Raw genomic sequence first — 13,780 nt, 5'->3', positions numbered from 1 at the left:
CTTACTAAATATTTTCCCGCTTTATTCACAATCAGGGCCATTCATTATGTTGACATTTCTCATTTTTCTTCCTTTCTTTCTTCTCCTTCTGTACTCTCTCCAGCTCTGCTTCATACATCATTTCTTGTATAAGGTATTTTTCTCTCCGCATTCGATCCCTCAAGTCTTTAGGAAGGTCTGGTATCAGGTAGGAGATCAAATTCTTTATGCAAAAAACCAGATGCTGTAATACACAAAATGTGTAATATCATTTATTTACAAAATATCAGACATATTCTATAACACTGTACAATAAGGGAACATAGAGAAATTGACACACACACACACACTATGTTCACAGTATTTTCATTTACATATTTCCATTACGCTCAATAAAACTATTTCCTTTTAATTTTCCAAACTTATATCACTTCATTTGCTCTTCTTTGTCACCTGCGTTTATTATGAGTCACTTTAGTGTTTTTATACATTTTTATTACAGAGGAAGACGTGAACCTAGAAAAGCTCTCTCTCACAGAAGTGCAACAATAAGATGCTTTCTATTATAAGAAAAAAGATGATTTGATATCTTTAAGTAGAAGAAAAGGCTGTGTGTCCTCATACATAGCAATGAATGTCCCTATAAACGCACCCTCTTTTCTAGTTTATTGCATTATAAAAATTTCCTGCAAAATGAAATCTTGTTTCTGCGCGTCACTGCAAAAGTAGGCGTGCTCATAAATCTAACCTGCACACTGCATGGATCCCCAACTCTTTCTAACTGCTCATGCAAATTTTGCATACATCACCATTTTGGGCTACCATCACAGGCAATTCCTGCGTGATGACGAAATGGGCATTTACGATTCAATTTTACACTTTTGTGGTTTTTAGATGACCCCTTTTTGTGTGTAATGGGCATGTATTTGTGTGTGTGTGTGGGTGTAGTAGCTATTATCGGTACTGACTATCCAGACACAGAAAAGAACGGCATGAGGATTCCGAATGAAGACTAAACCGACCTGTGAAAAAACCTACTTACCGGAATGCAGACGACTTCACATCACAACTACCTGTCTTGCCGGCTTCAGAAAATGACGTCATCAGGAAACGCGACTTGGCTTAAAGCCGTGAGGGGTTAAGGTTAGGGTTAGGATTAGGGTTAACCCCAACTCATAACCCTAATATCCCGAACACCCCCAACCCCTAAAAGAGTACTTACTTTACATAAATGACAGGCGGGTCCGTCCATCGCCGCTTTAAGCCAAGTCGCGTTTCCTGATGACGTCATTTTCTGAAGCCGGCAAGACAGGGAGTTGTGATGTGAAGTCTTCTGCATTCTGGTAAGTAGGTTTTTTCACAGGTCAGTGTAGTTTTCATTCGGAATCCTCATGTCGTTCTGTTCCGTGTCAGGGTAGTCAGTATCGTGAAACTGAATACCACCGGTGTGTATATATAAATATATATACACATACACTCAGTGGTCAAAGACGACTGATATAAGGTGGTATGCCAAAAACCACTTCTCCTACTGTCTTCAACCACTGTATGCTCTCATATTCACATTTTTAGAACTGGGTAGGATGCCCCTTTGCCTTCAGAACAGCCTGAATTCTCCATGGCATGGAAGCATCCCTTCAAGATTCTGTTGACATGATAGCATCACGCAGTTGTTACAAATCTTCAGTTACACCAAATCCCAATGGTGCTCTATTGGTTTTAGATCTGGTTACTGCGGAGTACACGTAACTTATTCGAATGTACGTGAACCAGCTTGAGATGATGTGTGCTTTTTGATATGGAGTGTTATCCAGATATAAGTAGTCATTAGAAGATGGGTGAACTGTAGCCATAAAGGGATGCACATGGTCAGCAACAATAGTCAAGAAGGCTGTGGCATTTAAATGATAGTTTTGGTATTAAGGGGCCTAATGTGTTTCAAGAAAACATTACGCCACCACCACTACAACCCTGCACCATAGACACAAGGCAGGGTGGATCCATGGATTCATGTTTTTAAGCTAAATTCTGACCTTACCATCTGCATGTTGCAGTAAAAATCTAAATTTGACAGACCAGGTAATGTTTCTCCAATATTCAATTGTCCAGTTTTGGTGAGTCTGTGCCCACTCCACTGTAGCCTCAGAGCCCTGTTCTTAGCTGACAGCAGTGGAAACTGGTGTGATCTTCTGCTGCTGTAGCCCATCCACTTCAAGATTGGAGGTGTTGTGCATTGAGAGATGCTCTTCTGCATATTACGGGTGGAATACATGAGTATTTGAGATACTGTCACCTTCCTGTCAGCTGGAACCATTCTGGCCATTCTCCTCTGACCTACCTCATTAACAAGGTGTTTTCACTGACAGAACTGTTGCTGACTAGATATGTTTTGCTTTATGCGTCATTCTCTGTAAACTCCAGAGACTGTTGTGCATTAAAATCCCAGCAGATCAGCAGTTTCTGGGATACTCAAACCACCTATTTTGGCACCAACATTCACTCAAGTTCACTTAGATCACATTTCTCTCTCATTCTGGTATTTGGTCTGAACAACAACTGAACCTCTTGAACATAATTGGATGCCCTTTTAATGAACAGGTGTACCTAATAGAGTGGTCACGATAGATAGATAGATAGATAGATAGATAGATAGATAGATAGATAGATAGATAGATAGATAGATAGATACAACATTCAGTGCAAGTAATACCTTACCTCAAATACAATGATGAAAGCTAAGCGTGCAGCAAGAACATGCCAAAACTGGAGAGTGTAAGCGTACGGCTCCGAAGCATGAGGTGGATCTCTGTAGTCTCGGTACCTTGAGGACATACAACATTGTTAAACAGCAGAAAAAGTGTAAACCAAAAAAAAGTTACAATTAGTTAATGAAAGCCGTCAACTGGCCAGGTTTGTCTTATGGGTAACATTCCTAGAAGTGCAATCACCGGAGGTTTAGATAGTAGACTACATATGTTATCTGTGGCCAAGATTGTACGTACACATATTAAAATATTGTGGGAAAATCGTAAGTGTGTAATAGTACTAGATAGTCGTATGTGATGAATTCCAATCTTAATTAGTAAAACCAAAAAGAGGATATATAGAATAATAATTGAACCCTAAGTAATAGAATATTTCAAATGTTATACATGATGTAGGAATAAAGCAAGAAAAATGTATAAATACATGCAAGAATAAACCTTGTCAGAAAATGGTCTATGTATTTGTGTGTATATTTACATTCACATTTACATTAGTAATATTGTGATATCTTTTGTTATAAAAACTATTATTAAGGTTGAATTAATCTGATCAAACCCGGATCATTAATGCAGAGCTGTGTTGAAAGATACAGGTGTAAACTCATGGGTCATTCAATTTCAAAGTTAGTTAGAGAGACTGATACTGAATTCAGTGTGGGTCATATATACATTTGGGATTAATGAGGATTTTTTCAGCAGAATGCAGAGTAAGAATCATGTGACTTTACCAGTTGATGGTAAGGTCATTTGTTAACTAATAGTGGAAATGGAGGAGTTTCTTTAATTCAGTTTCCACAAGTTGTTATTTGGAAGGTTACTGAGCTACCAGCCTAACCAGCCTCATGAAATATAAATCATATTTGTCTTTATCAAATGGTCATGGAAAGCCCTATAATTGCTCTTGATTTTATGAAAACTATTTTCCGGCAGAAAAAATGAAAACTGCCAAAATTAAATGTTTTTGATGCCATGCATTGGTCTTACCGGCAATATTTCACGGGAAATCCATTTAATCTTCTTGCATGAAATTCAGAATCTGAACGGTTTTCAAAATCGTTGACCAGGAAGACAGAAAGGCTGGCATTTACATAGCCAACCATGCACCTAGCAAATACAAATGACAAATGAGTACATGCTCAGTCTATCCATTGTAAACATTTTATGCCCAAAGCAAGACAATTGGAACCTGTTGCAAACTAGACTTCAGCACTATTATATCTACTATAATACTTATCCTCTACAGCTGCAACCATAAATGGACAACACTGCTACCTCTAAAGTCATGTGTTTGGCTTGCTAAGAAATAACTCCTTTATAGTTTTTTAGGTTTTACAAATTTGTCCCTGGAAATATCCCTACAGTACTGATCAACTGTACAAACATTCTCTTTTTCTGCTTGTTAGATGTAATTCTCACCATCTACTCTTATACTCTATACTTTGTAGGGTAATATTTATTGATCACCTCCTCTCACTCTAGTCTTCAGGACTTTGCCCGGGCTGCTCCCCTGCTGTGGAACGATCTTCCACGTTCCATCAGGTTAGCATCTACTCTCAAAGGCTTCAAGCGTGCCCTTAAGACTCATTTCTTTTTATTCAAGTCTATCAGTCCTCCTAACTTTCTTGTCCTGGCTCTCTCCCCTAGTTAGTACCGCCATTTATGTGTCTCCCCCTCCCTCTAGGTTGTTAGCTCTCATGAGCAGGGCCCTCTTTCTTGTGTGCTCCTTCTACTGTTCCTTCACCCTCTGTACCTCTTGGCCTGCTTCGCTAGCCCTGTTTTCCCTGTTTTATTAATCTTCGGCCTTCTTCTTGCTGATTTCTATTATGCCTTTCTCTATCTGTCAGATATAATCTGATTTGCTTTACCTGTGTTTGTATATATTTGTGTATCATGTTGTGTCTTGGTTCTGTTTTCTGTATATGTAATGTACGGCGCTGCAGACCCTTTGTGGCGCCTTATAAGTCAAAGATAATAATAATAATAATTGAAGAAGAGTATTTAGATACACAGATGCACATGTTTAGATGTACAGGCTTAGCAGCAAATTGACCTTAGACATTATTTTAAAGTATTGTCAAATATGCTCTATTAACACTTGTAAAAGTACTTTGCAATGAATGCTTGCGTACTGTGGAACTAATATACGTATGGCTTTGCTTACAGAGTTAAATAGGGGATTCCCCATGTCTCAAAGATACATAGTTCCAATGGGGCAAAGACAGATGTGAATGATTACATATTCTCTGGACAGCGCTGTGTAATTTGATTGGCGCTATACAAATAAATGACAATAATAATAATAATAATAATAATAATAATAATAATAATGCTAAGCACAAACTCTACTATTTTCATTATACAGTGATATGGCCATGCAGACACACTATTCTATTGCTGTCCAGTCTGACTCTGGTGTACAAGAGATGTAACTGCATGATGCTGCAATACATTAACTCATAGAAATATACAGAACAATAGCAATAATAACAAATAGCAAAAATAACAATGAAAAAATATTACTGTACTTTTCTCCAGCTTGTCCTTGACCTGCACAAGGTCCATATTTATAGGCATAAACTAGTCGAGGAATGAAGTCTGAGGTAACAGCTATGACAAACGCATTGGTGATAACAGACAGAATCCCGATGCCTTCTAGAATTCCATACCAAATACCTGTTTAAAACAATAATCTGTCATCCTAGATTATATATAAAAGTCCAGAAACATTAGTCATTTTGAATTTTTTTGAAAAGTTTTGAATTCTATGGTTGATGGAGTGGAGGTAAATTCTAAAACCAAATTTGTCACGTCCAACCTCGGAAAGCGTCAAAAAGCAAATATCAAGTAACAGGAAGATGGCAAGAGGCAAAAGTCCTCACAACTGTGTTTCCATGGAAATAGCACATAAAACATACAAGTTGTAGGTTTGGTATAGCTGAGAAATGTGTTGCTATTTGCACAGTGATTTTTTTTTGTAAAATATTTTTTAGATACACACACAAACTTCTTACAGCTTGCAGGTTTTGCTAGTGATAGTAATTAGATGTTTTCTGTAGACAATAATTACAGCTGTACGCAGGCTGCAAAAACAAAGAGCACACACAATATAAACACATTTTAGTTTAATGATTTGCAAAAGCTACACTTAAAACCTAATAAAAATATACTCACTATTATATGGTAATAGTAAATTGTCATTGCAAAATGGGCTTTAAAACTGAGTACTAATTTCTCATTGTCTGCATTTAATGTAGTATAACTATTGTGATAGTTAGGTTAAAAGCCATGTTAATCTGGATACATATGAATTACACATGTTTATGGATGCATTGCAGTTAGTTCACATGCATGCTGCATGTCTGCATAGTAAAAACTGCAATCATACAAATATTCTAATTACAGTGCATGTAATTCATATTACATAATTGATGTGGCAACCCTAGTGGGCTATGTACACACTGATGCTTTATGCTGGTAGGCAGGAAGCAAACATATAAAGGAGCCCAATCCACTCCAATCTGTAAAAACACAGTGTGCATGTTTATAATCAAATGACAGCAAATACATTTCCTGGTATATTTTGTTAATCTATGTGTAGACTGCCCTAAAGTTGCAGCCCAGATTAGTTTAAATTACAAAACAATACATAGTCTGCATCTCCAAAGGAGAACCTACTTGAAGTATGGTGAATAAAATGTAAGCTTCCCTGGACAGCTTTCTAGAATGTAACAATTTACTCCACTCCTTCTATTCCATATCTTCAATCACCACATATTTTTTCCTGCACAAATTTTGGCAACACAAGTAAATTAAAACAGTGACGATATGCCTGTCAGTGGATCTGTCTTTGGAAGTCAGTTACCATCTGAAGTTAGGTCAGGATGTGGAGTGGGCTGTGACAATGTTTTTTTATTGGAGGGTGGGTCAGAGAGTGTGTTGTCTTAGTAGTGGATTAACATGAGTGGGGGGGGGGTCACTGTGGCTTTTGTAGTGGATTACTATGAGATATTGTGTCACAGTGTGTGTGGCTCATGTAGTGGATTACAACGAGAGGTTGGGTTACAAACTGTACTTAAACCTGAGGCATACCATCATCAAACGTTTATTCAGGTTCTAAGGCCTGGGCACAAGTAGTATCTTCAATTATGTGTGTTATACATGTATTAGATTCTCTATGTTAAGGGTTACCAGATTAGCTATGTAAACCTACATGGAAGAAATACACATGCTGCATGGCTGCACTTAAATTACTTAAACTCGTTCACTAGCATACATGCCTAGTAAAACCTGTTGGCATGCAACATGCTTTTTCCCATAGCAATAAGGATAAATATGTAATATGTGGCATTTAACCTCATGTATCAAACTCCTGTTTTCCTATAAAGCGTAAGCAGAGCCCTTACCTCTTTGACTGTCTTTGACCCAGTTTTTTTATGACTGTGTTTGTACTCAGTTGTAGAGCTCTGGGGAATATGCTGGTACTATATAAATAGACGGGTGTGGGCGACACTGTGGCTCTGTGGTTAAGATTTCTGTTTCACAGTGTTGTGTTCAATTCGGACCAGGGCACTACCTGTGTGGACTCCTCACGTATGAGTGGGTCTCTTCCCATATAGTATTAATGGTAAATTAATTGGCTTCTGAAAAAATTAACCCTAGTGTGTGTCTGTGAGGTAGGTAATATAAATTGAAAGCTCCATTGGGGTTTTTACTTATGTAAGTGTAAATGATTAAATATTCTCTGAAAAGCACTGCGTAATATATAGGCACTATATAATTCATAATAAATACTACAAAATGCTATTAATAATAAGAACTTACTACAGTGCAGCCATGTGGCATGTGTATACGTGATCCAATGGTTAGTTATTCTAAATGTATGCTTAGAAGTACTGACCTGATCCTTGCTCTGTGTAACATTTCACCTGAAATAGGGGATTCATGCCCAAAATGTAACTTGTCTGACGTAAACTTAGCTCATTACAACACCAATCTAAACATTGTATTATATATAGATTTATATACATATAGAAACCTACGTCTGTACATTAATAGACAATTTGCTACGCATGACCATTTTCTTTACCAAACAAAATTCCACATACTGCATTTTCTTTATATAGTGTTATTTAATACAACTTTATATTACTGTTTAGCACATTTCTACTTCCTTGTGTATTGATGATGCGCTCAGTCTCACTCACCTATGTCCTTGGCTCGGGAAGCTAATGGTCTCCGCCACTGAGTGATAAATTTGTATGCATCAAGGCGGATTTCGATAATATTGTTAAGTAAGGCGAGGAGTGGTGCAAGTGGAAAAGCAGCCACAAATATCGTAGTAAAACCAAACTGAAGAACTGTGAAGAAAGGATGCGTATATTACTAAGTAAAATGCTATCATATTGTCTCTCCTCTGTGGTCGGGTTGTAAATGCCAGCCAATTCTATTACAGGGGGAATCATAACCCTACTGGAAACTAATGTTCCTGCTAACCTGAGCAATCTGGAAATAAGAGACTTAAATGCTAAGTCGAATCACAATACCTGGTCTCGGGCTGGGAATTCAAGTTAGCAACTAATCCAATGTTGGGCCCCAATCATTTTTCACACCAAGAAAAAACTCAAAAGTTTTTTATGTCTACAAATAACCCCCAGACATATTCATATTAAATAAATATAAGTAGGTATTTAGAATATTGAATGAACCAGCTACAACTTATAGGTCTGTCGATGCAGTTCTAATAATCAACAACTTTCCCAGCAATGGCAGCTCTGTTATAAATGCATAATGTATATAAATGAAGTGAGGTGATTGAGCAGGGATTCTAAATGTAATGATGCTACTTATGTGAAAAAAAAAAGCAATTAGGACATTTTGCAGATTCCCAAAAAGTGCTTCTTTTTCAACTGTCAGAAAAAGATGCTGAAAAGCAATTAGCAGCTCAGCAGCAGTGCAGTGGCATTATGCCAGATGTTCCATTAAGAGCCTCACTGGTGGTTCAGTAAGTGATTTATTTAAACCGTTCCGCTCTTTTATCATTGCAATGACAACAAGCAGGAGAATCACTGTTTCGTAAAAAGGTTGTAAGTGGCAGTTAAGGAAAAATCTTAAATGGAACTAAGGGGCTAATTTATCAATCTGCAGTATCAAGGATGGCTGCTGGGAAAAAATCTCTTCTCGATGCAATATATATAAAAAAAACCTTGGCAGAACAGGCCCAGAGCAGTAAGGGTTAACAGTAATTAACATACGACTTTGCCAGGCCATTCTCCATAGATATGTGCATGTGTGAGCTGGCTAGCCGGCTCACGCATGTGAAGTAGAAAGCCCAGATTTGGGCTTTGTTCTACTAAAAAAAAAAAAAAAGGTAAAGAAAAACAGTTACAAATGATTTAAAAAGTAAAAAATTAAATAAAAACCTTTAAATATTTTAAAATCTATACAAAGAATAAAGCATTTTCAGTGATTTTCACCTATTATTGCCATTATGACAATAACAGTGTCCGCAAGTATTGCCGCGGTGCAGGTAGCATGGCAATACTTATTAAATAGGCTTCCCCATGCAAACGTGAAAGCGGGTGCCAACCCTTTGTAGTATAGGGCGAAATGAGAAAAAGCAATTTATGTTAATTATGGCTTTAATTGCTCTTCAAACTTAGTCCAGTAGAGATCCATCTCTACAGTAGAGAGTCCCTTTTATCTATTATTCAACCTTGAAGGCTGGGTCTTTCTTATATCTGGTTTAAATTTCTTCAGAAACTGTCCTTTTAAATTTAACTATGAGAGTGCATTCTAGATGGCTGTACTGAACATTAAATCATTAAAAACACTGCAATGCCTGAAAATGGTCCTATCTAAATCTATAGGATTACTAAAGTGCAAGATGGAAAATACTGTCTGAAAATAATCGCTATTGGCGGTTTATAGGCTCTAATGAGGCTGGAAGTGATCCATCCCAAGAGATGAACAGCCAGATCTTGTCTGGACTTAGCTCCCAGCCCAAGCAACATGATCGACTGTGACTCTGAAAGCCTAAAGAATACCAAAGACAATGTGCCCCCTTTTTTTTTTTTTTTTCTTAAAGAGCCTTTACACTTCTTATAGCTCAAACCTACTGCCTAACATTAGCACTCAGGGTTGGCCAAATAGGGAAAAATTTCTGACTCCTTTAGAACAAATCACTAAATAATCCTATAGGTACCTAGTTTAGTAAGTGCCTTATGGTTATGGGAATTAACCCACTCATGGATGAGAAAAAAAAATCCTAACCAATAACAACAGAGTACAGGTACATAATGTGGTTCTTATCCATCCAAAATTAACAAGAGATAACATTTACCACCAGGTAGCTTACCAATATCACTATTGTCTTGTTTTATTTTATGTGTGAACTATATTATGTACTTTTTGGCTCAAATGAGTTGTTCACCTAGCAACTAATGTTACCAAGAACTTTAGTAAGCCCTGCACTACTAATTGCAAAGAAACTTTCTTGATTTTGCAGTCTCTAAAATGCTTGTTATTTCTCTGTCTGTTCTTGTAATCCTTCTTCTATTTGACTGTGGAGCTCTGTAGATGATACAACACTAGCAATTACCTTACTATAACCACTAGCTAGTAATGAATTCAAGGAAAAACTAGCCACACACTACAAATACTATCATGCCATTGTCCTTTAATCAGTACAATTTATTTGCCTAGGGGAAGTCAGTATGATGAGCAAGGAACATTTTCCAAGTCTACTGACAACTAGGGGCATATTACATTTTGGCCAAACAGTACGACTGCTATTCTTTTTTGTCTGAATCAATATGTACATGGAATTCCCATTAGGCAGATCTACTACCACAAAGGCCACTATCCTGGTGCAGTGATACAAAGGCAGGTGCATGATGATCTACAAGAGGTAAAAATGTCTTATGTGCTCTGCTGCAACTCCCCACTCAATAAATGACTTTCATAGTGTCTCCTGTCAGCGTATGAAAATGCTATATTAACAGCTGCAAAAAAAACCTACTAACAATAAAACCCAAAACTCACTCATTTCAAGGTATTCTTCAAATAATCCATAAGCATTGATGGGCTGCAAGTTATAGTCTTTCTCCCATTGTGGAAAACTAGCTTTCACATGAGCGCCATGTTCCTGCCTTAACCTTCTGCGCGTCCACCAATTTTGAATCAACCTGGATGGTTAACAAATAATGCTATCATTCACAAAGGAAGGCTTGGTTTTAATTTTATTTGTTTAAATGTTTATTTTATTAATTCATTGTTTTTGAGTAGATATGCATCAAAATTTACCAGTGCTGGAAAAATTACCTTTTCACCACTGAATGGCTATAACACTACAGCAAACCGTTCAATTGTGTTGGCTACAAACACTGGTGTCAGATAAATGTACACCAATCAAAGTGTCCTAATGTGATGCAATTTGGGTGCAATTTTCTAAGGTGAAAAATAGTTTTTTTTCTCACTGTAGAATTCAATGGGGGACCCTGAGACCATGGGGAACACTAGGTAGAATTGTAGCCAAGGCACTTAGACAGTAGAAAAGATAGTTCCTACCCTACTATGCCCCTCCCATCTGGAGCTATCATCAGTTGTATAACAAAGCCCAAAGCCCAAAAGGGAGTGTCTAACTAGGCGTAACAATCAAATATCCATAACATAAACAACAACAACAACCAAACCACCAGAGCACAGGGAAGAAGCGCGGTGTCCCTCAATGCAATCAGAGAAATGGATTGTTCAGTGAGAAGAAAATCTTTTCTTTTTCCTGCCATTGGGGGACACTAGGACCATGAGGACATTCCAAAGCTACCCCAAAGGGTGGGATTGTTCTGAAACAGCTGCGCATAAAACCTTGCACCCAAATATAGCATCTTGAAATGCAAAGCCCTGCAACTTGTAGAATTTGGAAAAGGTGTGGGCAGACAAACACGTAGTGGCCCGGCACAATTGTTTGGCTGAAGCACCATGATGCACCACCCAGGTAGCACCAACTGCCCTGGTAGAATGAGCCTTTAAGCCAACCAGCACAGGTCTAGCCGCCTCTATGTAAGCCAAGCAAATAGTAAATGTTATCCACTGAGCAATACATCAATTAGATGCCGGCTAACTACGGTTGTGCGCATCATAAAGAATAAAAAGGCTATTGGTCTTACGAACTGAAGCAGTATGGTCCACATAGCTTCTGAAGGCTCGAAATACATCCAAAAGCTGCAAGGATGAATCATAAGTCAGAGACCTAGGACAACGCATCAGAACTACAATCTCCTGGTTCAAGTGAAAGAGGGAGACCACCGTCGGAACAAATGAGGGTTTAGTGCGAAGCACTGTCCTCTCAGAATGAAAAATAAAAAAGGGGGGCTACAACATAGCGCCACAAATTAGACACATGACAGGTGGAAAAGATAGCAAGTACAAACACAAAGGGGATCAACTGAATCCAAAGATCCCAAGGCTCTACAGGACAAAGGGGGGTTGAACATGTAAAACTCCCTATAGGAAGGTCTGCACATCTCTCATTAATGCCAACTTGCACTAAAAGTGAATTGATAACCCCAAAACATGCTTCTTCAAGGAAGAGAGATGGAGGTGCTTGTCAAAACCCTACTGTAAGGATATCAAGTAGGAAAGACTAAACTGCGAAGTGTGAAACCTGTGACCTTCACATCACTGAATATGGGGCTCCATACATGATAGTAATTTGCAGAAGATGATGCTTTCCTCCCCTTAATGATAGTCTGCACAACCTTGTTCGAGAAACACTGGGCCTAAGGATCATGGTTTCAGTAGCTATACTGTCAAAGCCAGACACCTTAAAGAGTGGCACCAAAAAGCACCAAGAGCCAGAAGATCTGGATGAAGAGGCAACCAATAAGGCAGACCTACAGCCATTCCTAGTGTTTCAGAGTACCATGTCCTGAGCAGTTAATCCGGAGTCACCAGAATGGCAGCCATCCGTTCTCTTTTTAGTTTCTTTTACACCAGTATTAACATCCACATGTGAATCGGAAGACACAGGTACACCAGATGAAAGTGCCACTGGATCATCAAGGTATCTGTGTACCTTACCTTAAGGTCTCTGGAGTTTGCGCAGAACTGAGGAATCTTGAAGTTCAGATGAGATTGTTGTACTACCTAAGCAAACATCTCTCTGTGAAGAGACCACTCTCCCGGATGGATCCTGCTACTGCTGAGGTAAACGGCCTCCCAGTTCTCCACCCCCAGGATAAATGTGGCTGTTATCACTGGAACATGGCAATCACCAGGATATTATTCAGGCTGTCTCCCCACAAAGCCATGGCACTGCATGTACCCCCCTGGTGGTAGGCTACTGCTGTTGCATTCTCCAATTGGACTTTCAGGGTCCTTCTGGCCAGGATCCTCCGACCCTGCAAGAATGTTTTGTAGGTTGCTCTTAGCTCCAGGACTTTGATAGGCAATAAGAACTCCTGGTGAGAACAGCATTCCTGGAACTAAAGGAGGCCTGTGACTGCTCCCCATAGGGAGAGACTGGCATCCTTAGTGACTAGGTTCCACTACCAGGTTTTGAAGGACTGACATTTTGTGAGATTTCTTTTTATCAACCACCAGGTGAGTGACGGACGGCGGCTGCAGTTGATGATGTAATTGAGCATGCCGACGCGATTATCGCTGTTGTTAAGGGGGTAATGTAAGTATGCACCCATGTACAATGTAGTTTACAAAGGATTCTACATTGTACATACAACGATAATCGTGTTGACATGCTCAATGACGTCATCAACTGCAGCCGCCTTCTTGCTTCATCGTCATTGGCTGAAGTCGGGGTGAAGAGGAGTCGTCATCGGTCAAGGTCTGGAAGTAGCTCCTTCGGAATCCTCAGGTTGGGGTAAGTCTGGTCGGCCGTCTTGGCATCGATATGCCGTACCCCACCCCTGCCTACTAAACAGTTAACCGGAAATAGCACTAAATGAGGAGAACACTGAGCAGGAAACAATTTCAGCAATGCCTGGTCAGAAGATGACAATTTCCACTGATGAGAAACCGCC

General features: G+C 38.8%; 1 protein-coding gene across 1 annotated transcript in view; it reads right to left on the bottom strand.

The window, feature by feature from the left end:
• ANO4 (anoctamin 4) overlaps positions 1 to 13,780 on the bottom strand; it is a 117,669-nt gene continuing 103,889 nt past the window's right edge. Inside the window, exons 21-26 of the mRNA XM_075209245.1 lie at positions 10,785 to 10,927; positions 7,949 to 8,101; positions 5,270 to 5,417; positions 3,729 to 3,848; positions 2,695 to 2,800; positions 1 to 223 (exon numbers count right to left, since the gene is read on the bottom strand). Of these exons, the coding sequence (XP_075065346.1) occupies positions 32 to 223; positions 2,695 to 2,800; positions 3,729 to 3,848; positions 5,270 to 5,417; positions 7,949 to 8,101; positions 10,785 to 10,927 (862 nt within the window). The 3' untranslated portion in view covers positions 1 to 31. The remainder of the gene's footprint in view (positions 224 to 2,694; positions 2,801 to 3,728; positions 3,849 to 5,269; positions 5,418 to 7,948; positions 8,102 to 10,784; positions 10,928 to 13,780) is intronic.

This window comes from Mixophyes fleayi, chromosome 4, assembly GCF_038048845.1.
Source record: "Mixophyes fleayi isolate aMixFle1 chromosome 4, aMixFle1.hap1, whole genome shotgun sequence".
NCBI lineage: Eukaryota > Metazoa > Chordata > Amphibia > Anura > Limnodynastidae > Mixophyes > Mixophyes fleayi.
This window is presented reverse-complemented; position numbering and strand designations above follow the sequence as displayed.